Source organism: Galleria mellonella, unplaced genomic scaffold (assembly GCF_026898425.1).
Source record: "Galleria mellonella isolate WM207_F2 unplaced genomic scaffold, CSIRO_AGI_GalMel_v1 utg65, whole genome shotgun sequence".
In the NCBI taxonomy this organism is placed as follows: domain Eukaryota; kingdom Metazoa; phylum Arthropoda; class Insecta; order Lepidoptera; family Pyralidae; genus Galleria; species Galleria mellonella.
In genome coordinates, this window is record NW_026442138.1 from 5,474,780 (window position 1) to 5,499,941 (window position 25,162).

General features: G+C 34.1%; 5 protein-coding genes across 7 annotated transcripts; 3 read left to right on the forward strand and 2 right to left on the reverse strand.

Moving 5' to 3' along the window:
* Positions 1 to 403: 403 nt before the first annotated feature.
* On the forward strand, positions 404 to 12,853 carry LOC113517948 (L-threonine ammonia-lyase-like; the record flags this gene model as incomplete). The annotated part of the gene is made up of 6 exons (XM_052900756.1): positions 404 to 691; positions 1,697 to 1,852; positions 1,979 to 2,115; positions 2,341 to 2,465; positions 11,980 to 12,080; positions 12,704 to 12,853. Coding segments are annotated over 6 exons (957 nt in total), but the record flags the coding sequence as incomplete, so codon positions are not given.
* Positions 12,854 to 13,074: 221 nt separating this feature from the next.
* Positions 13,075 to 15,281, reverse strand: LOC128201948 (pterin-4-alpha-carbinolamine dehydratase). Its single transcript, XM_052900433.1, has 3 exons — positions 14,951 to 15,281; positions 14,526 to 14,735; positions 13,075 to 13,313 (listed from the first exon to the last, which is right to left on the reverse strand). Exons 1-3 carry the CDS (start codon positions 15,107 to 15,109, stop codon positions 13,230 to 13,232), a joined length of 453 nt encoding a protein of 150 aa, XP_052756393.1. The 5' UTR covers positions 15,110 to 15,281; the 3' UTR covers positions 13,075 to 13,229.
* A 1,009-nt stretch (positions 15,282 to 16,290) lies between these two features.
* On the forward strand, positions 16,291 to 19,517 carry LOC113514888 (DNA repair protein XRCC3). Its single transcript, XM_052900494.1, has 2 exons — positions 16,291 to 18,386; positions 19,441 to 19,517. The coding sequence occupies exon 1, from the start codon at positions 16,387 to 16,389 to the stop codon at positions 17,338 to 17,340; it is 954 nt and encodes a 317-aa protein (XP_052756454.1). The 5' UTR covers positions 16,291 to 16,386; the 3' UTR covers positions 17,341 to 18,386; positions 19,441 to 19,517.
* Positions 18,836 to 21,869, forward strand: LOC113519690 (abscission/NoCut checkpoint regulator). Its single transcript, XM_026904860.3, has 6 exons — positions 18,836 to 19,168; positions 19,437 to 19,523; positions 20,108 to 20,181; positions 20,260 to 20,503; positions 20,837 to 21,076; positions 21,549 to 21,869. Exons 1-6 carry the CDS (start codon positions 19,121 to 19,123, stop codon positions 21,759 to 21,761), a joined length of 906 nt encoding a protein of 301 aa, XP_026760661.2. The 5' UTR covers positions 18,836 to 19,120; the 3' UTR covers positions 21,762 to 21,869.
* LOC113519649 (CCA tRNA nucleotidyltransferase 1, mitochondrial) lies at positions 21,858 to 25,010 on the reverse strand. Of its 3 annotated transcripts, none has more exons than XM_026904800.3 (6): positions 24,835 to 25,010; positions 24,465 to 24,655; positions 23,832 to 24,115; positions 22,933 to 23,253; positions 22,262 to 22,478; positions 21,858 to 22,175 (listed from the first exon to the last, which is right to left on the reverse strand). In XM_026904800.3, the coding sequence occupies exons 1-6, from the start codon at positions 24,877 to 24,879 to the stop codon at positions 21,872 to 21,874; spliced, it is 1,362 nt and encodes a 453-aa protein (XP_026760601.2). In that variant the 5' UTR covers positions 24,880 to 25,010; the 3' UTR covers positions 21,858 to 21,871. The 3 variants fall into 3 exon arrangements, with proteins under 3 accessions (XP_026760601.2, XP_026760603.2, XP_031769578.2); XM_026904802.3 differs by having other exon boundaries at positions 24,465 to 24,629; positions 24,835 to 24,975; XM_031913718.2 differs by having other exon boundaries at positions 24,465 to 24,644; positions 24,835 to 24,974.
* Between the last annotated feature and the right edge of the window lie 152 nt (positions 25,011 to 25,162).

Genomic DNA, 25,162 nt, shown 5'->3' on the forward strand with positions numbered 1-25,162 from the left:
GGTATTCACTGACGAGGCCCCAGTGAGTGATGATAGGTAAGGATAACTAATAAAGCAGTTAAGTTAACCTGACGCAACAAATTCAAAAATTAATCACGGTGTTTTCCAAGGGGAACCGCATGGACATCAGACGGCTAACACTATAACTAAAGCCTATTGCAATTATTATAAATCTCTTTTTCCCCAACACATATTCAGTGCAGCGAAGTACTAGGAACTCTGCTAATTGTCGTAATAATATCAATGCCCCAATAGCAACTAGCACCACGGTTCAACTCTAATGCTCAAAGAGCAAGTCGCGTCGTTCGTAGACACGCTGTTTCTTGCAAAGTATACCAAATTATACCATTCATAGACAGCCATTTATTTTTCAAGCCGTTGCATTTCTGTTTCAGAATAAATCATTTGTATTTTTATTCTCACAGATACTTTTAACTTTAATAATATCCTTACAATACAACAGGATATTTCATCTTTTTCATATGTGCACTTCGCTGTTGAAAATATTTCGATATTCGATCAAAATAGTTCTGATCATCCAAATATAATCGAGGGGCAAGGTTCTATCGGCATAGAAATAATAGAACAAGTGCCGGCCGTGGACGCAATAATAGTCCCTTGTGGTGGTGGGAGCTTGTTATGCGGTATCGCCATTTCAATCAAGCATTTAAAACCCGACACTGAAATTTATGTAAGTAACTACTGTTTGGTGAATAAAAATAAATTTCATTTCATTTCAATAGATGTACCAGTTTAGTTATGGATGAAGTTACTGTTCTTAATGCTACCTACACTTGTACATTTTATGTTCTACAAATTGACTATTTAGTTTGGACTTAAAGGTCACATTTATAACAAACAGTTTATCATTATTATATATACCTATACAGATTATTTGGGATTTGGTCAAGGTAATTTGAACTGGAAACGAATCTGAACACAATATAATAAAAATATCCAGAAAATTTCCATTCGTGTTTCAACCGTGAAGCAGTTGTGCTTGCATGGCTGTGTTTCGGTTTGAAGGGTGGGGCATGGCGTGAATTTACAGGGTACAAAGGAATAACACCTGAGTCCTCAGGAATGGCAACGCAATTGGGGGATATCATGGACGAAACAGTATATTCTGTTATGTCCACGGTACTGCTCATGTCTATAAGCGACGGTTACCACTTTCCATCAGGTGGGCCGTCAGCATGTTAGTCATTCTAAGTTGTATAAAAGAAAAAGTTTTCTTAAGTGAACCACTTACAATATAATACACAACGTATACTACCACCGTATGTCTGTCTAATACTATCCATATAAGTATTTTTTTAAATTTGTCATCACTCAAATATGCCTGCCCGTCCACAACACGTGTTAACAGGGAAGAAGGGATTGTTAGTAATGGGGTCTAACACTTCCACTGCTAACAATATACCCTATCAGGTCTACCTTCACGTGGTTCCCCCTGAAAACTAATTAATTCTTGTGGAATTCGTTACGATGGGCTAACTGACCTGTTTTCATCCTCACCTGTCATCCCATTCTCAATCTCTCAACAACTCACTGGTGCCTAGCCAGTGTATACCGTTAGCACGGGTGGGGTTTCCATTCCATTATCATCTATTAAGAGAACATTCGACACGTAGGTATGCTGTCATATAATGTCTATTACTTACAAAATAATATCTACTTAATACTTACATGTAAGGGAGTCGAAACAGATAAAAATTGCAGTATGGTGGAGTCACTTCGCAAAAATGAACGAATCAAAATGAATATATCATCGACAATAGCTGATGAGATAGCCGTGCCCATGGTTGGAGTCAATACTTTTTATAATATAAAAGGGCTTGTGGACAAAATGGTAAATACCAATTTAACATCCCGATAAGTATGAATTCTTTGATGAAATATATAAATAAAAGTCGATATATTCTCATGGATACTTTGAAAAGAAAACAGGTATCTTTGGTCTCGAATATTTTTATAGATTGTTGTGAAAGAGGACTGGGTTGCTAGAGCTATAATGCATATTGTTAAAGAAGAAAAGCTTGTAGTAGAAGGTGCAGGATCAGTTACGATTGCGGCTATTATGGCTGGCCTTTTCCCCAATTTAAAAGGAAAAAAGTAAGTAAAGTGAATAACTTAAAAGTAATAAATAAGTATCTCTCTAGTATAGAAGTTTACTTTTTAGAAAAAAAAACTAATACATATAAATTAATATGAACAAACTATTCAAGAAAATGCCGAAACGTACACACATACACAAAACATTTTAAAAGCTTGCATCCATTTTTATAAAAATATTTCATTATAGGTGACTATCATTTCTACTTATTACTTAAATTGCAGAGTAGTATGCGTAATATCTGGAGGAAACATCAATACTACGATACTAGCTCGAGCACTTGAACGCGGCATGGCGGCAGAAGGTCGGCTAGTGAAATTCAAAGTGACCGTGAGCGACAGACCAGGAGGTATGGCCGAGATGTGCACCTTGCTCGCCAGCATTGAAGTCACGCTACGAGATCTCGTGCCCGAGAGAGCTTGGGTCGAAGGCGATATTTTTAGTGTAGAGGTACCTTTTAATAATTAAGATAATATTCCACAATAAAAACCGACTTCAATTGTACCAAAACCAAATATTGTAATTTCGAAACTAAACTGCTGAACTAATTTTAATATTTTTTTATGTGACTACTCTTAAAGTACATCCATTCAAATAAAACAAGAATTTTCCAAATTAGTTTCAAGCTGACGGAGTTATAATGTGACAAACATAAAAAAATACAACCGAATTCAGGACTTGTTTTTTATCAAAAATATAAAACTAAAGTGATAAACTAGCACAATCAGAGAAGATGCCTATATGAATGCTTGCAACACCAGCAAGCACGTAAGCGTTGCTCTAAATTATATGTATTGAATAAGTAAAAACTCAAAAACTACTCAACGGATTTTAAAAATTCTTTCATCTATAAAAAGCTACATTATCAGCATTTAAAACTTACCCATGCGAAGCCGGGCCAGATCGCTAGTTAATTAAAACTGTCGCTAAAAGCTACTTTTTTTTGTCACAAATCTGAAAAATGTTTTGAATCTGAAAAATCTTAAAATGATTATATATTTAACTATTAGCGTATTACAGCTGAAAGTATTAGTAGAAACAAGAGGCTGAGAACACACAAAGGAACTAATAGAACAGATCAAGAAACACTACAAGGAATATTATTTCCAAGATATGAATGAACATCCAGAGAAGAATGTAGGAGTCCGGCGCGGACCCTGTCTTGCTCCTAATCCTGTTTGTATGCAAAAATAAATTAGATACTATTTATTGCCCCAATATAAATCTGTATATTGTTTTGTTTTTATTTAATAATAGTCGTATTTTTGTTTATATAATACACTCAATTCTATACGTTTACTAATATTATTTTAATAATCAGAAAAATAAAATGACATAATTACAAGTAAGATACGCAGATACTAAAACATTGATGTATCTACATCAATGTTTTAGTATCTGCGGATCTGTATCTGTTGGAAATAGGCAGTAAACCTATCTAGGTTTACTGCCTATTTCCAACGACATGAATCATCATTTTTAACTACAAATATAATAAACTGAATTACCAATGCCAGAACATTCTTTATGCGCCCAGTTTCCGCAATTTTTGCAACGATAATTACCATATCTTTCCACTTTTACCCATATGTAAACAAATGGCTCATAGAATTTCTTCTTCTGATCCTTCATGAGAGCCATATAAGCTCCATCACTCGACTACCATTGAAAATTAATAATATAAATATTTCAATTGAATTTAGATCACAATTTAACTACTGACACTTAAATGAAGAAAGATTTGGATATGTAATTAGTATAAACACAATATACTAAACTTATCTCTTCAAGCTTACTTAGATTTTTTTTTATACAACTTATAATGGCAAACAAGCTGACGGCCCACCTGATGGAAAGTGGTAACCGTCGCCTATAGACATGAGCAGTACCATGGACATAACAGAGTATACTGTTTCGCCCATGATACCTCCGATGCGTTGCTATTCCTGAGGACTCAGGTGTTATTCCTCTGTACCCAGTAAATTCACGCCATATCCCACCCTTCAAACCTAAACACAGTCATGCAAACACAACTGCTTCACGGTTGAAACACGAATGGGACAGAGGTACCCAAGCAATCGACTTTTGTACAGAGTCTCCCTCTGGTGATGCTGATGATTCATTTTGTAATTGTTTTATTGCTTGTTTGCCTGCTTCTTCATAGGCGTAGAGATCACGAGTGGGATAATCAATGAAATATAGCACTTTTAGATACCAGAAGGAGACTTTGTACAAAAGTGATTTGCTTGGGTACCTCTGTCCCATTCGTATTTCTACAGTAAAATAATTGGGTTTGCGAGATTGTGTTTCGGTTTAAATTTACAGGATACAGAAGCATAACACCTTAGTCCTCAGGAATAGCAACGCATGGGGGATATCATGGGCAAAATATTATACCCTGTTATATCCATGTTACTGTACATTTCTATTTTTGTAGGTGGTAGAGCCACGCTGTAATACCATATGGTATTGCAGCATGAATGGGCCGGCTCGACCGGGGAAGTACCACACCCTCACAGAATACCGACGCTAAGTGGCCGCACTTTTAGTGCGACCACATTCCGTATGGTGAGTGAGGGAGTCCGGAGGCCCATCCTATACCCATCCCCTTCCTTATCCTAAAATCCTCCCCCAACTCCGTCCCCCCATCTTTCAATACCATGGCAGTGGAATTTAAAAAAAATAACGTACCCCAGGGAGGTACCAGCAGCCATGTTGCTGGAGAATCCTCCCTCGAGCAACCACGCTCGGGCTGCCCTGCGTATTCTGGGGGGGGGGGGCAAAATTCCGCTCTATGAGACCAAGGGCAAACAGAGCAAGACTTCTGCGGCATCCCCTTTGCTCAATGTGAGCCTCTGTAATATTAGGGGAATTCATTCAAACCTGAACGCTGTCCACCACCACCTAGAAACGGCGCGGCCGGCATTGCTCTTCCTCACGGAGACACAGATATCCCCTCCTAACGAAACATCATACCTGACCTACCCGGGGTATAAGCTTGAACATTGTTTTGTTTCGCGTGCCGGTGTATGTGCGTATGTCAGAGAGGATATCTGCTGTCGACGCCTTGGGACTCTTGAAGGTACGGACCTGTCCATTCTATGGCTGCGCGTAGATTGCAATGACCATCCCCGCATCTATGCGTGCCTATACAGGTCCCACAGCGGTAACACTGAAACCGACCAACTAATTGAGCACGTCCAAATGGCTACAGATTCCCTGCTTGAGCAGATTCCTTCCGCTGAAGTCGTGATTGTTGGCGACTTTAATGCCCACCATGCCGAATGGCTTGGTTCGCGTACAACCGACTATGCGGGAAGATCTGTTCATGACTTTGCTTTGGCTTATGGTCTGACACAGCTTGTTTCCTCGCCTACGCGAATCCCTGATGTGTTGGACCATTCACCTTCACTGCTGGACCTTCTGCTGACCACCCACCCAGACAACTATGTGATCTCCGTCGAAGCCCCGCTTGGATCGTCGGATCACTGTTTGGTGCGGAGCGAAGTGCCTCTTACGAGTCCGACTCCACCTCGTTCTACGGGTAGACGTCGCATTTGGCACTACAGGTCGGCAGATTGGGATGAGATACGGATTTTTTTCGCATCTTACCCATGGAGGCAGGTTTGCTTCACACTGGATGATCCCGACGCCATTGCCGATTCCATTGCTGATGTGGTGCTTCAGGGAATGGAATTATTTATTCCTAACTCTGTGGTGCCCGTCGGCGGGAAATCCCAGCCCTGGTATGGAGCCTCCTGTAGAACAGCATCTCGTCTGAAACAGGAGTGCTTCCTAACCTGGGCTAAAGGTGTGGCGTCGCGAGATCCTAACACCAGTGCTCTTAAAAAGAAGTATAACTCTGCCTCTAGGTCTTTCAAAAGAGTTATAGCCACAGCGAAGTCAGAGCATATTAGTAGAATTGGCAAGAGACTGGCTAGTTTGCCCTCTGGGACTCGAGCTTTCTGGTCTCTTGCCAAAGCTGCACAAGGGAATTTCTGTAAGTCATCTTTTCCACCTTTGCGCAGGGAGGATGACTCGTTGGCCCAGAACGCTAAAGAAAAGGCCGATCTTCTTGGATCCATCTTTGCGTCAAACTCGACATTGGATGACGGGGAGAAACCACCACCGACCATCACGTGTTGTAGGAGCTCTATGCCTGACATTAAATTCACGCATAGCTCAGTGCGTAGAGCACTTTTCTCCCTCGAAATCCATAAGTCGAGTGGGCCTGATGGTATTCCTCCAATTGTGCTTAGGACGTGCGCACCAGAGTTGGCTCCGGTTCTTACGCGTCTTTTTCGGCTTAGCTACTCATCGGGCATAGTCCCAAAGTTTTGGAAGACTGCTCTGGTGCATCCGATCCCTAAAAAGGGAGATCGCTCAGATCCAGCTAACTATAGGCCCATAGCTATCACTTCCTTATTCTCGAAGGTTATGGAATCCATCATTAACCGTCAACTGCTCCGGTACCTAGAAGAGCACCGGCTGATCTGTGATCGCCAGTATGGCTTTCGACAGGGACGTTCGGCCGGTGATCTTTTAGCTTACTTAACACACCGATGGGCAGTGGCAATCGAGAGTAAGGGAGAGGCCTTAGCAGTTAGTCTGGATATTGCGAAGGCCTTTGATCGGGTGTGGCATAGAGCGCTGCTTTCAAAGCTACCTTCATTTGGGTTGCCTGCGAGACTGTGCATTTGGGTCGCCAGTTTTCTCAAGGAACGTAGCATTAAGGTCGTAGTCGACGGTGCATGCTCTGATTTAAAACCTTTGAATGCTGGTGTCCCGCAAGGCTGTGTACTATCTCCGACTCTGTTTCTTCTGCATATCAATGATATGTTACAGATAAGTAATATTCATTGCTATGCGGACGACAGTACAGGAGATACATTATATACTGGTCATGCAAAGATCTCGCGGGCACATACCGATGAGTGCCGGAATAGACTTGTGTCTGAAATCGAAACTTCACTCCATCAAGTTTCGATCTGGGGTGAACAAAATCTTGTCCAATTTAACCCCAAAAAGACACATGTCTGCGCGTTTGTCGTATCTCCTCACTTTCAGGGCACTTCCCTTGATAAAAAGTCAAGTCTAGGAATTCTGGGCGTTGATATATCTTGCGACGTCCAGTTTTGCGGTCATCTGGAGGAGAAGGCTAAGATAGCTTCCAAAAAGTTAGGAGTGCTCAATAGGGTGAGACGATATTTCATGCCAGAACACCGCCTGAAATTATATAAAGCCCAAGTCAGGCCGCATATGGAATACTGTTCTCACCTGTGGGCAGGAGCGCCACAGTACCAACTCCTTCCGTTAGACCGCATTCAAAGTCGGGCGGCTCGAATTATCGATAGTCAACGCCTTACTGTCCGACTTGACCCATTGAAACTGCGCAGAGATGTTGCGTCTCTGTGCATCTTCTACCGAATTTATCATGGGGAGTGTTCTGAGGAATTGTTCGGATTGATACCTGCTGCTGATTTTCACCACCGTACAACCCGCCACAAACTAAAGTTTCATCCCAATCATCTGGACGAGTGGCGGCCTTCCACCGTGCGTTTTTCAAGGCACTTTCTTCCACGCACAACCATTCTTTGGAAACAACTTCCAGCAGCAGTATTTCCGAACCGATACGACAACATAACCTTCAAGAAAAGAGTATATTCCTTTTTAAAAGGCCGGCAGCACACCTGCAATGCCGCTGGTGTTGTGGGTGATCATGGGCGGCGGTAGTCACTTACCATCAGGTGAGCCGCATGCTCGTTTGCCCCCTGTGTTGTAAAAAAAAAAAAAAAAAAAGGCGACGGTTATCACTTTCTATCAGATGGGTCGTGGTGTAAATAAATAGAATTAATACTAGAAGCAATATCTATCGTGCAGTAAAGGTATTCCATATCCATTTCTTTTTTAATTTTTAGCATTTAACTTATTGTCAAAAATTAACTCAATATTTCATTCGTGGCCATGCAATGTAACGGGCAATAATAGACATTTAGACAATTCACTTGCAGCGTAGTTTGCATCATCAGTGGAAGTAATATCGACACCAATACCTTGCCTCGGTGCCTCGGGCGAGCAAAAGCTGTAGAAGGTCGTATTATAAAAGTAACTGTAAGAATTGTTTCAATTAAATGGTTCCAGTACAGTTCATTTAGGCACCTACTTAAAAAAACTAGTTATGCAATATACGCATGTCAGCACATATATACGTAATAATATAAAAATGTATACAAAATTTTAAATAGAAAAATATTTTATATTTTCGTAGCTAAATTGACTGAACCGATTAAACTGAATAGATGCTAACTAGGAACACCCGGGGGGAAAGGGAATGTTAGCAATGGAGTTTGACAGTCCTATTGCTAGCAATATGCCCTATTAGGTCGACCTCCACGTGGTTCTCCCTGGAAACCATCGTGAACAATTCTTATTGAATTCGTCACGATGGGTTAACTGACCTGCTTCATACTCACCTATCATCCTTCACTGATGCCCCGCCGATATATACCGATAGCGCGGGTGGGGTTACCATTCCATTATCATCCATTAAAAAAAAAAACTAGGAACACCCAAATTAAATCTCAAGTATCATCTAATTACATACCTACCTATTCAATTTATGATTTTTATATACCTTGGTATATATTTTCGAACACTATCCCATTTAAATATTTTTTGAGTATTCCTGCCAACTGGAAGAACTATAGATCAGTTAAAAATCTTTAGCATGATTGCGCTGCATTTTGTTATTACAGCCCACATTGCATAATGTGGGCTGTAATATACAACAATATCATACGGAACATGCATGGCTAACTGAGAATGATTTATATACTATTTACGTAAGAATAATGTTTAAGATAATGTTAATACTCTATTTTTAAATATTATTCAATAATAGATTACAATTCCAGTTGACACTCATATACGAAACACGTGACTTACAACACGCGTGTAAGTTGAAACAAGTAATGGAAAGATTATTTCCTGTGTAACTTTCTGGAGAAGCCTTTTAGCCCCATTCCGATATGTACCTTTTCTCCTAAAAAAATTCCATGACTTCATGAAAATTACGATAAATATTTTTTAAAATCAATACTCTCTATTTTTATACTTACTAATTACTAAGGAAGGTAGACGTCGGTCACGTATGCACCTTCTCATTTATACAAGCTTGGTATTGTACAAAGTTCATCGTGTAATTGCGGTGCTGAAGTAGCGGACTTGAATCATATATTTTTCTCATGTTCTAAATTTGACCACACCTCCCTTTTTAATCATCTCCGATCCATCCGTGTTCCATTCCTAACTTCTGTTCTTACTCTACTTTCTTCCAATGATCCTATTATCCATAAAATACTATCATCATATATATATGATAACAATATTAAGATTTAGTTATATGAATACATTTATAGTTGCATTAATTATAATTGCATTTCCTATATATTTATAAGTATATTTTCATATGTACAAGTACATCCTTCATATCCTATAAGTATCCTAGACCTAATCCTTATCCTTTCTAAATTCGTTTGTTAGGTATTTTTATTACTACTATCGTTTCCCCGTTTTGTTCTTGGCAAAATACCCTAATATCGGGGTGAACGCCACAAAAGAAAAGAAAAAAAAAAAGGTAGACGTCAGGGAGGCGAACGGTCGTAAAACCAATAGCCAAAACCTTAGATTTGAATTTTGATATGGATAAAAACATATTACGCCGACCTCAAAATTTGTATGATTGGGATAAGGGTAGGAAGACGATGACGATATTACAATACATATATTATTATTAGTTAATATTAATAATTGTATGTGTAAAGTCGTGAAACTTTAGTAAAATTCACAGCCAAATCCATATTTTATTTTCAAATACTAGATATCACATATTTTTTTTTTAATTCTGCTAACTCAAGGAACAATAGACCAATTAAAAATCCAATTAACTTTCTATAATACAAAAATCGAATATGAACCAATTTCTAATATTTTAAATAACTAAAAAATGACATTTACAATCCACTAGATAGTTATCATAATATCCAGGTCGTCAAAATCAACTTTTGTGACAAATAGAGAACGAGTTGACATCGTCGCGCTGCGCTAGCTCTTCTATCTGATAACAGTCTCGCAGAATGCAGCTCCGCTATTTAGATTTCTTTACTACCAACGATGGCTTTGAGCTGAGCCAAGAAATCTCTATTAAAAACTGTAGATCACATCAAAATGCGAGACTAGGTGCAAGCTGAACAATCCAACGACGTATCATGTACCATATTTAAAATATCTCCCGTAGAATCCCTAACACACGCAGTTAATGTAATGATAGCCATGCAACCATGCCCGGGGAAACTTGCATTAAGTGATAGTATTCCTTAATGACTATATTAACCATTATCATTGGTTATGTTTTGTTAGGTGAATATATACTCACATATACATGTGTGTGTGTGTGTGTGTGTAGGAAGTACTTATGGATTAATTTTTGAGCTACACGTAAATTTAAGTTTTAGCTTATAGACAGCATATAATAAAATTGACATTAGAGGGCAACAGCCTCAATTTAGCAGTAGTGTCTATAATTTTTTTTTTTTTACCATAAATAATATAAATTTTAATAAAATTACTATAGAGACTAAATTAAATTTATTCTTAAAAACTTAACTATAAACGTTTTCTTATTTCTTATAAATTATAAAACATGCAGCGCGAAAGTCTAAAAGTCAATACGGGCACTGAATCCACAAGTCCTAAATTTTTTTTATATTATTTCAGCCGTTGACTGTCCACTACTGAACATAAGCCTTCTTCACAAGGTAGTTGCCACGCTTGGCAGACGGGCTGGCAACCGCAGTTAGGCTTTTACAGATGTTTTAAGAGGAACACTGCTGCCAATCCCTCCACCATAAGCTCCCTTAGTCGCCTCTTACGACATTCATGGGAAAGGAAGGGATTGGTCTATTCTATGCCGGGGCCTACACGGCCTAATCCTAAAAGAATATGCTTTCAAATAAGGGATCTGCCCACAAATCATACTAAAACTGTTGTAAGTAGATACTTATCTACTTATGTGCAACAAAACAATAAATTCCTGTAATTGGTTAATTTCCCACGTTTCATACTTAGTTTAGTGTCGTGTGCATTCTGAGTGGCGGTAATGTCGACAATATTCTATTGTCCCGCTGCTTAGACAGAGGTTTAGCAGCTGAAGGCCGTTTGGTAAAGTTCCGAGTAAGTCGTAATTCCTATATATGTAAGTACATATTTCTGGTATGCACGTTCCATGATATAAAAAGGAAAGACATAATAAAACGACTTTTGTAACTTATTCGTATACACAAATATATCACGGAGTAGCGTGATATACCTATATAATCTATATAAAATTATAACAATTTGCCTAGAGGATGTTTGTACATATCAATGTCTCTCATATACTTAAGAAAATTTAATATGAGAGGTCTTATAAGAACAACAGAATTTTTGTTTTGTCTGTTCTACTTCTTGCAAAAACTACTGCACCAATTTGCATGCAGTTTTTAGTTTTCTGAAGATCGTTTAAATTTAGAGCAAGTATGTTTTAATTTAATAAGCCATCTAGAAGTGCTCCATTTTATTGGATTTTCTTTATATCAGATAATAAGTGAGATTTGTTAAAAAAAATCAAAGGATCGAAAGGCGTTATAGCTTTTTAAAACTATAAATATAAAAATGTTAATGCTAATACTTACACATGCCCTAATAACTTACATTTGAATCTAATGTAACAGATGGTGATACCTACCTGCCTACCATACTCTCTCTGATTAATTAGGTTTGATAATAGTGTGTTCGTTTGTTGAGAATAAAAAACAACCCTATAGCAAACTCCCAACTATTAAAGCTCATCGCTAATGGAGGTTATAATTTAGTGCGACAGTTCAGAGACAATTCATGGATAGAAGGCGATACGTATACCATAGAGGTAGGTATCTTACCTAACATAATAGCAGCTCAGCAACTGTGTATTTTTTTTTATGGGTGAAAATGGTATGGTAACCCCGCCTGCGCTAACGGGATACGCTGGCGGAGCATCAGTGAAGGGTGATAGAGGAGAATGAAAACAAGCCAGTTAGCCCATCATGATAAATTCATCAAGAATTAACCATGATAGTTTCCAGGGAGAACCGCGAGGAGGTCGACCTGGTTAGGTATATTGCTAGCAATGGGATTCTCAGTCTCCATTACTAACAATCCCTTTCCCCCCCCCCCCCGCAGCTCAGCAACTGTGAAACTAAACCTATCTGTAGTCCTGAAAACTAAGGTATTATGCTTCTGTCCACTGTAATTTCACTACCGTATGATATAGAATACGATCCACACCATGCAACTTGACCGCCCATGGTGACCGTTGCCTGTAAACATTTCAAAAAAGGCTGTTATACGATCAGCAATAGAAATCTTATTACTCATGATGGTCTTCGACCCCATAACATTATTGACATCATTTCATCAATAAGAATTTTAAGTACTTGTATATAATGGTACAGATATTAATGTCTCTTTTTTTAAAATATTTTAATACCTAATTAACTGTCCTAATTACAGACCAAACTGGTTTGTGAAACAAGAAACCTGAAGCATGCTTTGGAACTAAAGAGGATTATAGAAAGAGCATATCCGGGTTCTGTTTTTGAAACTGAACCTTTCAATGATAAACGAACTTGTCCGTGCTACGTCAAGAAGTTGTGTAGTTAATGAGCAGAATAAATATTATAGGTAGGTATATCCCTTCGGTAACATCTACAGACCTCACAGTTTATATATTATTACTGTCGTCTAAAAACTACTTTGTTGAAATAATAATTATATAGATTTTGATGAAACTTTGTTTTGTGTATTTGTAGGGAGGTGTCTAGCAATAAACGATTCTTAATATCGGTTCATGTATACGAGGAATTTAATAAAAACAATAAACATTAACACTTATCAATTATATTATTATTGTACATTCAACAAAATAAGTACGATTTATTCAACAGACTGTAAATAGGTACATAAAATATAACATATAATGATAATACATTCACACGATTACTCGTATATTGTCTCAATGTTTGTGTCAACTGGTACTTCATTGATATATTTTTTCCATAAAAGTAGCCATTTTGATATCCCGTTTACTGAGACCATTCACATCATGAGATGCTAGTGTAACCTGTAAAAATTGTAATCAATATAAATATTATTTTTATATATTGTTATTATTATTTAACCTATTTTTTTAACAATGGTTTAAAGGCTCCTATGCACTCCTATACAAGTTAGGCCAATGATCCGAATTGAGTACATGTTGGGATATTGTTGTATTTAATAAATACTACATTTTCTACACTAGTCTTTGAAATCTTCGCGTTTGCCAACCCTCCTGTCCCCCAAGGGGGAGGCTTATGTTCAAGCAGTGGACAGTTAAAGGCTTATATAATGATTAATTGTATAAGATCAACTATTCCTTATCTACTGGAGAATAATAACTGAAGGATATAGTTTTTTTTATGGGTGAAAATGGTATGGTAACCCCGCCTGCGCTAACGAGATATGCTGGCAGAGCACCAGTGAAGGGTGATAGATGAGAATGAAAACAGGCCAGTTAGCCTATCATGATGAATTCATCACAAATTAACCATGATAGTTACCAGGGAGAACCGTAAGGTCGACCTGGTTGGATATATTGCTAGGCAAGCAATGGGATTCTCAGTCTCCATTACTAACAATCCCTTTCCCCCTGCATTGATCCCTTTATGACTACAAACAATCATAGCATTATTATTAATAAAAGACCCTTTTTATTACTTAGAATCATTTTGCACTAATAAAATTAATGTAGATATTTTTTTATTAAATTATACAAGATGTTTGTTCCAGAGCAATTTCAGTAACTAAGTTCTTGGCAGGTTATTATGTATGGTCATAATACACTTGTTTGTAAATATAATTAGGTCTGTTTTAATAAGGTTAATAGATAGTTCAAGTGTATTTCACACCAATTATTCTAAAGGCTTTCTTTATGCGATCATTTACTTGTTTATTTATAATTCGAGTTGAAGGATTAGACCAAGATCCTTTTATAAGCACTCAAAGAACAGACATTATTTGAGTAACTACTCAGCATTAACAGCTAACAATAAATGTCACATGAGTCAGTTTCTCATACAAATTGTGCAACCCATATCAAGAGACTAAATAAAAAGGTATTTTAAATTTTAATTGAATCCCAATAACTCATATCTTTTCCATACAATCAAATAAATAATTCAATTTCTTATTTCTTGTTTCAAGACAATTATTAACATTTATTGATAACATTTTACATATTAATTACCTATAAATGTCCAAGGAAAATTTTATACTTTTACTACTGATAACTTACCTGCAATTTATTATAAACATTAAACCATTCTGGATGATGGTTCATTTTCTCAGCGAGTAGAGCCACTCTGGTCATAAAACTAAATGCCTCATTAAAGTCTTTAAATTTGAATTCTTTTTCTATGGCATCTCTATTGCCTTGGACTTTCCAGCCTGACTGAAGTAGCGGTTGGAGCAACGTTTCGCGTTCTTCCACACTTAGTTTATCTGCCTACAAATAAGTAATTATTGTACAAAGATCTGAATCAAAATATTGTGGTCAGTGGATACTCTTAAGAGCGATTAATATTTGTTATTAAACAATATAATATACCACGAGATAAACTCAGTTCAAAATTTTATAACATTTAACATGAGAATATAATTATATTAGTTACTTCAACAAAGACAAATATGGTATAATGGAATATTTCTAAGAAATCTTACCATTTTCCTTTTACTAAATGACGATTCAGACACGCTAGCAAACCGGGCGATTGGAGCAGCATTGATCGCAGTCCGAACTTGTAAAGCCGAAGCCGACCCCGCGGGGTGAAAGTGTATCGCTATAAAACCCGCTCTAAACAAACCTCTGGCAAATGACATATTAAGGCTCTTACGATTTTAAAGTTACTTAATATAATATTATTTTTTAATAAATATTAGTTAGAAATTTACTGCCTCGTTGAAAATGTAATATTTTGGGTATAATATGATACAGAGTTTTGAAAATTTTATCAAATTAAAGACCGCTAAAACTAGTGAAGTTCGCAGGTCCAGTCAACTCTAATATCGTGCATAAATTATAGACTATGTCTAAAGGCGATAACGTGAACCGACTAGAAACTCGGGTACTTATATTAAAAATTAAGATAGATGGTATTAGAATATATTCTTTGAATATATATTCTTTGAATATATATTCTTTGAATATATATGGTTTGAATATATTCTAGTCACTTAAGTCGCTTGCTTTTTACATACAAAGTTGCGTTGTTTACACATATTTTAAAGGTGCTATCAGGACTTAACGCGATGAGATTTTTTTTGCAGAATGTGATGTAATCCACGCCGAAACGTCGGTAGGAAAGAAGCAGATACATAGGTACTATTTACCTGCAAAAATTTCTTATCGCTTAACGCGATAAGAAATTCCATCCCATCCTCCCCTATCCCAACATACCCCAACAGTATATTTAAAACATATATATACATCTGTCATATACATGTCTGTGAAGTTTTTATATGATTCTATTTATTATTTTATTAAATTTTTCTCCTAATTACCAAAGAAAAAAGTTACTAAAGTTGTACGGCTATGGAATGCTTTACCAAGAAATAATCACAATGAGAAAACAATTATAATATATATATATATTAATGAGTAGGTATAAGAGATCGCTGTTAGCGATAAGGCCCCCCATTGTTTTCTCATTGTGATTATTTCTTGTAATTATTTATATTTATAATAAGTTTACTATTGTAATCTTTTGGAGGAAATAATAAAGAGTATCTATCTATCTAAATATTTATTATGTTTATTAAAAAAAAACTTGAAAAGTATAGACGCTGATGAAATATAAGAAAAAGTACTCGTTTGATTGAATTTAAGTCAAACTCTATATTTTTGCGAATACCAAAACTCAATTATAAAAGCCGCACATCACTATGGCAGTGCTCATAATGTCAAAATGTCACTATAATACTGACGTTTTGACTTTGACATTGACTAATATGAGATAGGCATTACCTACCTACATCCTTTTAAACATAATCTCTCTGTTATTATATCCCATCCGAGTTGTGATAGAAAATATTTATTTAAAACTGAATTACATTTGTTGATGTACAATAATTAATTTTTGTTGAAATATAAAACTATAATGCAGAGTCTAAAGGGTTTATTGCCTTCAAGAATTTTCGAAGTGCTAGAAAAAACTGGTATTTCTTCTCATAAACAAATCATTATTTTGTCTATGTGGGATTTACAAAAATTAACAAATCTGTGTAAAGATGACATTTTATTGTTAAAAAATGTAATTAGCAATCATGTATGTCCCAAGAGTTATACATGTGATACACTTTTAACTAAAAATAATTACCTCACAAAAGTTTCAACGGGATGTTCAACAATAGATACATTTTTATATGGGGGATTCCGTAAAGGAACAATAACAGAATTATATGGAGAAAGTGGATCTGGCAAGACACAATTTGCTATGCAATCTGCAATCCATGCATGGAAGGATGGATGTGTCTTTATTTGTACAGAAGATGTGTTTCCTATTAAGCGTTTTGAACAAATAAAAATAAGTCTTCCTCAATTCAAATCAAATGTTGACTATGGTAAAAATATATTTGTGGAACAAATAACAGAGTCACAAGATTTGCTATCTTGTATAAGAGTTCGTTTACCTAAATTATTAAATAAAAATAAATTATCCCTCATTATTATAGATTCAGTGGCAGGTCCATTCAGATCAGAGAATACTAATTATATACAGCGAGCTGAAGAACTAAGAGAGTTGGCTGCATTGTTAATAATGTTAGCACAAGAATACCAGTTAGCAGTCCTCTGTATAAACCAAGTCACTGCATCTTTTAATGAGTCTATAGAAGTACTGCCTACTTTAGGACTAGCATGGTCCAATATGATCTCTACCAGATTATGGTTAAAGAAAACTACAGAAGTAATAAACTTAACAAATACAATGTTATTTAGTAATGATACAAAATATGATGTTTATGTTAGGGAATTATCCACTGTATTTGCTCCTGATCTTCCTAACTCAGTTGTCAAGTTTATAATAACAGAAAAGGGCATTTGTCCATTATAATAGGTCTGTTTAGTTAATTAATATCAATTAATATACTTTATAAAATTGAAAATCAACTTCTTTTTTCAATGGAACTTGGATTTCAAATTCAATGAATTGGAGGAAATGCAATTATCAGTAACAGAGTCTTATTAAATTGTTAGTATCATTATCTCTTATGAATTTGTCATAATAAGCCACCTGGCCCTCTTTCATCTTTACCTATTATTTTATTAATTCCCCGCTAGCATATACTTATATAATTTATCAGGAATTATGTTCCTAGACGAATTAATAAGCTATTCTATAAACAGCAGCACAATAATGAAAACTGAATTTATAATAATATTTTAGTTCCTAAATTTCTCCATAGTACCAAAGGTCATTTGCCTATAATTTTTGTAGTATTTTAATAGAACTTTAAAAAAAATAACTAAGTTTTGTTGACATGATTACAAAAATGTCCTAAATCAAATCATTCAATCAATTTTTTTTTTATTTGAACTGCTATTGAACATTAGTAGATATATGGAATCAATAATAATATATGATAGAAACAGACAGATAAGAAGGTCATTCACCTTCACAAATATCAACTCGAAAAGAAATTGGTTGAATTATGAACAAAATGCATTCTAATAATGCGTAATTAGTTTTAAATAAATGAAGTTTATTGAAATTAAGTGTGCATAAACTGAATGTAACATAAATTAAGAAAAAAACGACAATAAATAATTAAAATGCATTTTATTCATTTGAATCCATAGATATATGAATAAAGGAGATGCGTTATGTATAGAAAGCTAATGATACTCATATAGGAACGAACTGACCGAATTTTTCGCATACGCATGCCGGCTACTTTCCGCGAAGGTTGTGAGAAAAACTCCGCTACATTTCCAAATAATTTTTTATTTCTGTGAAAGTGTACTTAAACTTGTTTCTACACTAAACTTCTAGAACACAAGAAACCGCGCCCGGCCAATAAATGCAAAATCTTACTCTACAAACTACATTATATTTCTAATTGAATAAACCGGAGCAAGATACCGGACTATTTCAACGCGGTATGTACATGACAAAAGAGTAGTACGCACACAAGCATTGCATGTTTGTAGTAGAGCATGTTTCCGGGGAGTTTTTCTTATATATATTCTGTTCTTCCGAATTTATATGGAATTGAAGTTAAAAAAAATTACGTTTAAACTATATTAATATACAATTTATATTAAATATTCATACATAAATATAACATGTAAATTTTGAATGTTCGGGTAATCTCTGGTACTACTGCAATTCAGGTCTTATAGAAATTTTATCATAATCGGTTCAGTAATTTAGGTTTAAAAACACTATTCAATTACTTACAGATACGTTATGGGAAATGGGGAAGAGAGTAGATTTTGACTATTCTAGGTTATATTGCAATAAAAAAAATTAGACAACTTCAGGTTACTTGAGGTCCAATTTTTGACAATTTCAGGGCCACTGGCAACACTGTCATCGTCAGTGTAATGAAGAATGTGATATGTTAAAACTGATTTCCCTATTCTCTTGTCTTTGAAATTTGCTGTTCTTATTTTATCGTGTAATTTTTTTCTCAATAATATACCGATATAATGCAATACCCGTGTTATTAGTATTCTCACAAAAACAACTTATAAATTTATGCCCTAACTCAACATCTATTTTTCACTTTAAATCTTGCATTGGAATAGAGATCGATGATTATTTATCTCTTTTACATTACACAAACAAAACTTGTCTCTTTAACCCTTTCCTTTACGTAAAAGTGACACTAATGGCATGTAATTCGTGCGCAAAACCCTTTACATTATTTCGGAAGCAGGTTTGTTTATTATACATTACTTACTAGTAATTGTTTGTTTATTATTAGTTTATCAGTGATTTCGTGTGACCGAGATAAAAAGTAGTTTATATTTTCTCCATTCCATATAATATGTATAAAATTGCATAATTAATGGAGAAGCTATTAATGCGCCAACTTACTTTCTCATTTATTATATTAATAATGTTATAAAGTGATCTGAGAAATTGTAACTGTATAATTATTTATATATCTATGAAGATTTCATTAAACATTTAATAATTTTCAGAAAGGATGCCCCAATTGTGGCTTTATATTTTGTTCTAAATGTTTAGAACATAAAATATTTGTGCAAAAACTGAATGAAGAGGCCAAGGTAATTTAAAAATTTGTAATAATTATATTTTATCTTTATAAAACCACAAATTTCAAGTATGTTCCAATGATATTATTCAATTATATGCAATAAACATAAATGAAGATTCTGCATCATTGGCGAGCAAATCCATGTATACTAGCAGGATTTGCTCACCAATGATAATAAAAATATGAGGTATATAAAAGCCAAAACTCTGTTATATGCTCATATATTATTCTAATATTTATAACATTGTAATTTATAAGTTACTACCTGTAAGTCTGTGTGGCTTTGACAGAAGTAGCCTATACCATTTTGCATCTTATGTAGTATCTGTACATTAAATTTCATAGCAATTGGTTAAGCTATTACTAAGGTTCTTAGAGATAACAAATAAACTTACTTTCATATTTATAATATAAGTAAAGATACATTTTTCAAAGCATGTTTGCATTATTTTGATGAAAATGTTGTCAACTTTTACTATAACAAAAATTATATTTGATAGAATAGGATTGTAAAACTGTTATATTAGAAAAAAAAGCAATAATTCATTATAATTATAAACGGTAATGTAAATTGTTCACCCATAATTATTGCAGGTCTGTATGAAATGTGCAAAAACAGACAACCAATGTGAACCAAGAAAAGTTGAACCTCCAGATGCATATTACAAGTAAGTACCTGCTATTATAATGTTGCAGTTATTTCATTTATAAATTTGTAATAACAATTTTCATCTAATAACTTTTAGGAGAATAGGTGCAAGAACAAATCAAATGTACAATTCAGCAGCAGGAAATTCCAAAGATCAGGAAATAGCTGAGAGATTAAGTAAATTAAAGCAAGGTAAGACTGAACATCAACTGAAACCTGAAGAAGAAATAGCAAAGCGCCTACAGCATCTTAAAAGTAATTTTCCATCAACATCAGATAACCAACTACAGTTACGATTGGCAAACTTAAGAGGAGTACCACTCAGTGTAGTTCAAAGTAAGGTAAACAAATATTTAGGCAACTAATAATAAGTAACATGAACATAAAGAACTAATCTTCATCATCATCATCATTCCTGCCTAATAATTGTCTACTGCTAGGCTTCTACCATGGACTGCCATAACTCTTTACATTACATATTTCTGTAAGAACAATTTCTAATTAAATATTATTATGATTACAATACAAAATTCATAAGAGAATAAAATATTATAAAAATTGGAAACTATGAAAAATAAAGCAACTATAATAAATTAGAGAATAAAATTAAAATAAATATTGATAACAAGACCTTAAAATACTAGTTATAGTTATTTTTTTTAATGATTTTTCAGCCTTCATTGCCAGCACCAGACCTAAGATCAGAGCAAGAGCAAGCAGATGATTTGTTAAAACAATACATGGAGCAAACAAAAATTGATAATACATATAAAGATGAATTTGATACGTTAGTTAATGATATGGAAGCAAGATTACAAAAAATTAAAGGAAGCAACTCTATTAAACTAAGTAGTTCTCAAGAGCAACAATCTGAAAATGAAGATGAAGAAACAGTAAAAAAAATAATTGAGAAGGTAAAAGTATCTACATAATTATAGTGATGTGATAATGAGGCTCCATAAGTATAATATCTAGATATAAATAGAAAAACAGAGATTTAATCAGAACTGGCCTTAGTGACTTTTTACAAATGTTATTTATTTTAAGATCCTGGTAAAATTTTTGGTGGTGCTAGGCTTCCACTTTAATGACAAAGAGGCCATTGAAGCACCCCATTTGAACATCAAATTTGATGCATTCCTTAATCTTTAGTATCCTCTCATAGTTGGCAGTGCCCAACTAATCCGATTCAAAATTATTAGTATATTTACATATAAATCTGTCTGATTCACTTACATGTGTGAAGGAGGGTGGAAGGGTGGTAGGCAATGCCATGTTTCCTCTTTGTACTTTTTACCTATATATATATATATATATATATATATATATAGACAGGAAGATTCATTATTTCTAGACAATAATATATAATATAATTTGTTCCTTTAGGTGAAAGCTGAAACATTCTTGGAAGACCAAGTTTCTTCTACAACAAATGATGAACTACCTTTTTGTGAAATATGTAATGAAGATGCGAAAATGCGCTGCCTGGGATGTCGCTATTTATTCTGTAAACGCTGCTTCATGGACCATAAAGATGATGAAGATGGATGTGATAAATATGAGCTCTATCGACCACCAAAAGGCACCTATACTGATTAATATCCAGTGCTGATTTTATACTATTTATTCATATTATTTGTTATATAAAATATGTATATATATATTATATTGTGTATAATTTTGTGTAAATAAAACAAATTTTTATTAGTTTACTTTTTTTTATCATACTCTTTTATAATATCAGGAATAAATTTAACCAAGTCTTCTACTGATTGCTTATATTCATTCTCTATCCAAATATCCTTAAGCCTGCTAAGAATAGTGCTGTAATTCTTTCCAGGTGCCACATTATTTACCTTGAGGATTTTACCATTGATTGGAAAACGAGGTATCTCCCATTTATTAAATTGCTCCAAAAGTGATTCCTCTCCTCTATATTTTAACACTTCCCGTACATACTCATAAGAGTCTTTCTGCTTAATTTTCGAATTTAACACCAATTTTTCATAAGGTCTGAAAAATATACAAAACAATTTTAATAAAACCTATATAGTTTAAAAAAAATTACAAATTGTTTAAGAGGGTAAAACTAAACTTACAATAGTGGCCTTGTTGATACTTTATCTTCCCTGTGTACCACCAAAAAATAAGTCAAATCCCTGTCATAACTTGAGAACTTAAGTCGGCTGTGAAGTACTGTCACCTCATCTACATTCCGCAACAAAGCAGCTACGTAGCTCATTGGATGTAATTTCATATGTTCTGCTCTTTTCAGAACCTTGTCTAGTTCTTCTAAATTTGGATTTTCTGGCAAACCTGTAAATAAAAGAATAATAATAAATATCACTGGATATTGCGTAATTACGACACTATCTAATTGGGGGGAAAGGGATTGTTAGTAATGGAGACTGAGAATCCTATTGCTAGCAATATACCCAACCAGGTCGACCTTGCGATTCTCCCTGGAAACTATCATGGTTAATTCCTGACAAATTCATCATAGTGGGCTAACCGGCCTGTGTTCATTTTCATCTATCACCCTTCACTTGTGCTCAGCGTATCTCGTTAGCGCAAGCGAGGTTACTATACCATTTTTACCCATTTAAAAAAAATCCATCTAATTCCAAACTGAGCATTTTATACTAGACATTAAACTACAAATTGACACATTTATTTTAAATCAATACAAATGACACTCATGAATACAGAATCTAAAAGTATTGGAAATGAATGTAAACCACAATACCATCTATATGATTTATATACCAACCTATATATTTTGCAACACCAACTCCAATCATCGTTTTTAATAAGTCTCCAGCAAATTTTCCTTGCAATGTTTTCTTTAGCTCAACCCAAATTCTTTCCCCCGATATACATTGCAAGCCTTCGACATTATTGGAAAGTACTTGCAATGTTTTCTCTTCATGTTTATCTGGAGATTCTGCTATTTTTCCATAGAAACGAAAATATCGCATTATCCTCAGATAATCTTCCTTTATTCTAACATCAGGATCTCCAACAAAAGCCACCCTTCTCTTTTGTAAGTCTTCATATCCAAAAAAGTAATCATAAACAGAACCATCAAAACCTGCAATATTCATACACAAATGCTATAAACTTGATAACTGACTAATATAATGTATCCTAAAATACTAATCTGTTTATGACATTTTATTAATATTTATAGGATGACTCTGAATAAAATGGCAGAGTATTAAGCTACAATCAAAGATTATTTCATACATTAATGAGTTTTTAATGATAATGTAATTGTTTATATTTATAAAATTACTATTGTAAACTCTTTATTGTTTCCTCCAAATGAGGAAACAATGAAGAGTATCTATCTATGTAATAGATGAACATACAAGAAATCTAAAAATAACTAGGTTTCAGTACATATTGAGTCTTTTAAATAGACTGGAATCTCCACACTCTAAAGACAATATACAAACATTCCAACCCTTACAATTTTTATCATAGTATTTTTACTAAAAGATAGTATGATAAAAATCTTCTTTCTTTCATTCTTCAATAATACTAATTGAAGAATTAAAATATTGAGTCACAACAAGAATATATTGGAAGCTCTGTAAACATCTCTATAATTATCTACATACCTTCTTATCATATGTTTGTATTAAGAATGCATAAAAATATATTCACCTAAAAACATGGAGTTAATTGTGAGATCTCTTCTATTAGCATCTAGTTTCCAATCAGTGGTAAACTCTACTTCTGCATGTCGGCCATCTGTCACCATATCAATTCTTAATGTGGTAACCTCAAAATTTTCTTTGTCGTTGATTCTTGGTGTAATGGTACCATGCTTTTCACCATTCATATTAATCATTCTTACATTTTCGATTGTAAACATTTCCTTCATTTGTTGTGGAGTAGCTGTTGTTGCAAAATCAAGATCAGTTGGCTTCTGGCCCATTAATAAATCTCTGAAATAATTAAATTATTGAATAATAAATAAAACTATAATACCTACTGTGAAATGAAAATGATTTGTATTAAACAAATCATTTTACATTTTGATTTATTATATAAACATTAGAATAAGAAATAATATTGTATATGTCACAAATGTATAACTATAAGAAAATATGTATAAATGTAAACTTTACCATACATTATTTGCATTAGTCTATAAATTACACAATTTATATAAGCTATATCATAGATAATATAGGCTATATGCATCTTATGAAGAAACCCGTAAATATAATACGCAATATAGAGACATTATCATTTTGGCAGTTCATATTAATTCATATAATATCAATTCATTACCTCACAGCTCCTCCAGCCACTCTTATTTCATACTGATATTTGTCAAATAGTTTCTTTAAATCCAAAACTTCTTCAGTAAATATGCTGTTAAACTCGGATGAATTTAACTTGGTTACTACAGGATTTTCTCGACTTTTCAACGCCATGTCTATCTGTGACCGAATTCTACGGCGAAGAGTACTGTAATTTACCTACGATTTATTATGTATTTAGGTATTATATTATTATCTTATACGCAAAAATATAATATTGATGACATAATTTTTAAGAGAACATTATAAATCTATTTACGAATTTGAAAATGCATTGAAATCTTAGTAATTTTTTTAAATGTGGAAAGCGAAATATTTAAAGGTTATGTGTACATTACCCCTGCACGACACAATTTCAATACTCCTAAATAAATAGAGGACATAACTTTGATCACAAACTATTTCATTTAGATACTTTAAATTTTAATTTGTAAAATAAATAACTAATTTAAGCAACAACAAAAGACAATATAATACAAGACCTGACAAAACAGAACTATTTTGACATCTTATATGTGTCAGAAAGAATTGTCAATGTCAGTTATGGGTATTTTTTAATAGTTGATAATCTAAGAACAAGGAATTATATAGAAGAAATAATAAAATCATAACTGTAAATCATATGGTTACCTCCTTTGTTCTTATGCAATAATTATTACGCCTAAA

Excerpts from the sequence above, each read along its gene's own strand:
- LOC113519690 (XM_026904860.3), top strand. The coding sequence starts at position 19,121 with ATGGCATGTAATTCGTGCGCAAAACCCTTTACATTATTTCGGAAGCAG. Across the intron at positions 19,169-19,436 it reads TTACATTATTTCGGAAGCAG|AAAGGATGCCCCAATTGTGG; the intron begins GTTTGTTTATTA and ends AATAATTTTCAG. Across the intron at positions 20,504-20,836 it reads TCAGTGTAGTTCAAAGTAAG|CCTTCATTGCCAGCACCAGA; the intron begins GTAAACAAATAT and ends ATGATTTTTCAG.
- LOC128201948 (XM_052900433.1), bottom strand. The coding sequence starts at position 15,109 with ATGTCATTTGCCAGAGGTTTGTTTAGAGCGGGTTTTATAGCGATACAC. Across the intron at positions 14,736-14,950 it reads CATTTAGTAAAAGGAAAATG|GCAGATAAACTAAGTGTGGA; the intron begins GTAAGATTTCTT and ends ACTTATTTGTAG. Across the intron at positions 13,314-14,525 it reads ATGTTTATAATAAATTGCAG|GTTACACTAGCATCTCATGA; the intron begins GTAAGTTATCAG and ends CAATTTTTACAG.
- LOC113519649 (XM_026904800.3), bottom strand. The coding sequence starts at position 24,879 with ATGTCCTCTATTTATTTAGGAGTATTGAAATTGTGTCGTGCAGGG. Across the intron at positions 23,254-23,831 it reads AATTAACTCCATGTTTTTAG|GTTTTGATGGTTCTGTTTAT; the intron begins GTGAATATATTT and ends TGAATATTGCAG. Across the intron at positions 22,176-22,261 it reads GTATCAACAAGGCCACTATT|ACCTTATGAAAAATTGGTGT; the intron begins GTAAGTTTAGTT and ends TATATTTTTCAG.
- LOC113514888 (XM_052900494.1), top strand. The coding sequence starts at position 16,387 with ATGCAGAGTCTAAAGGGTTTATTGCCTTCAAGAATTTTCGAAGTGCTA.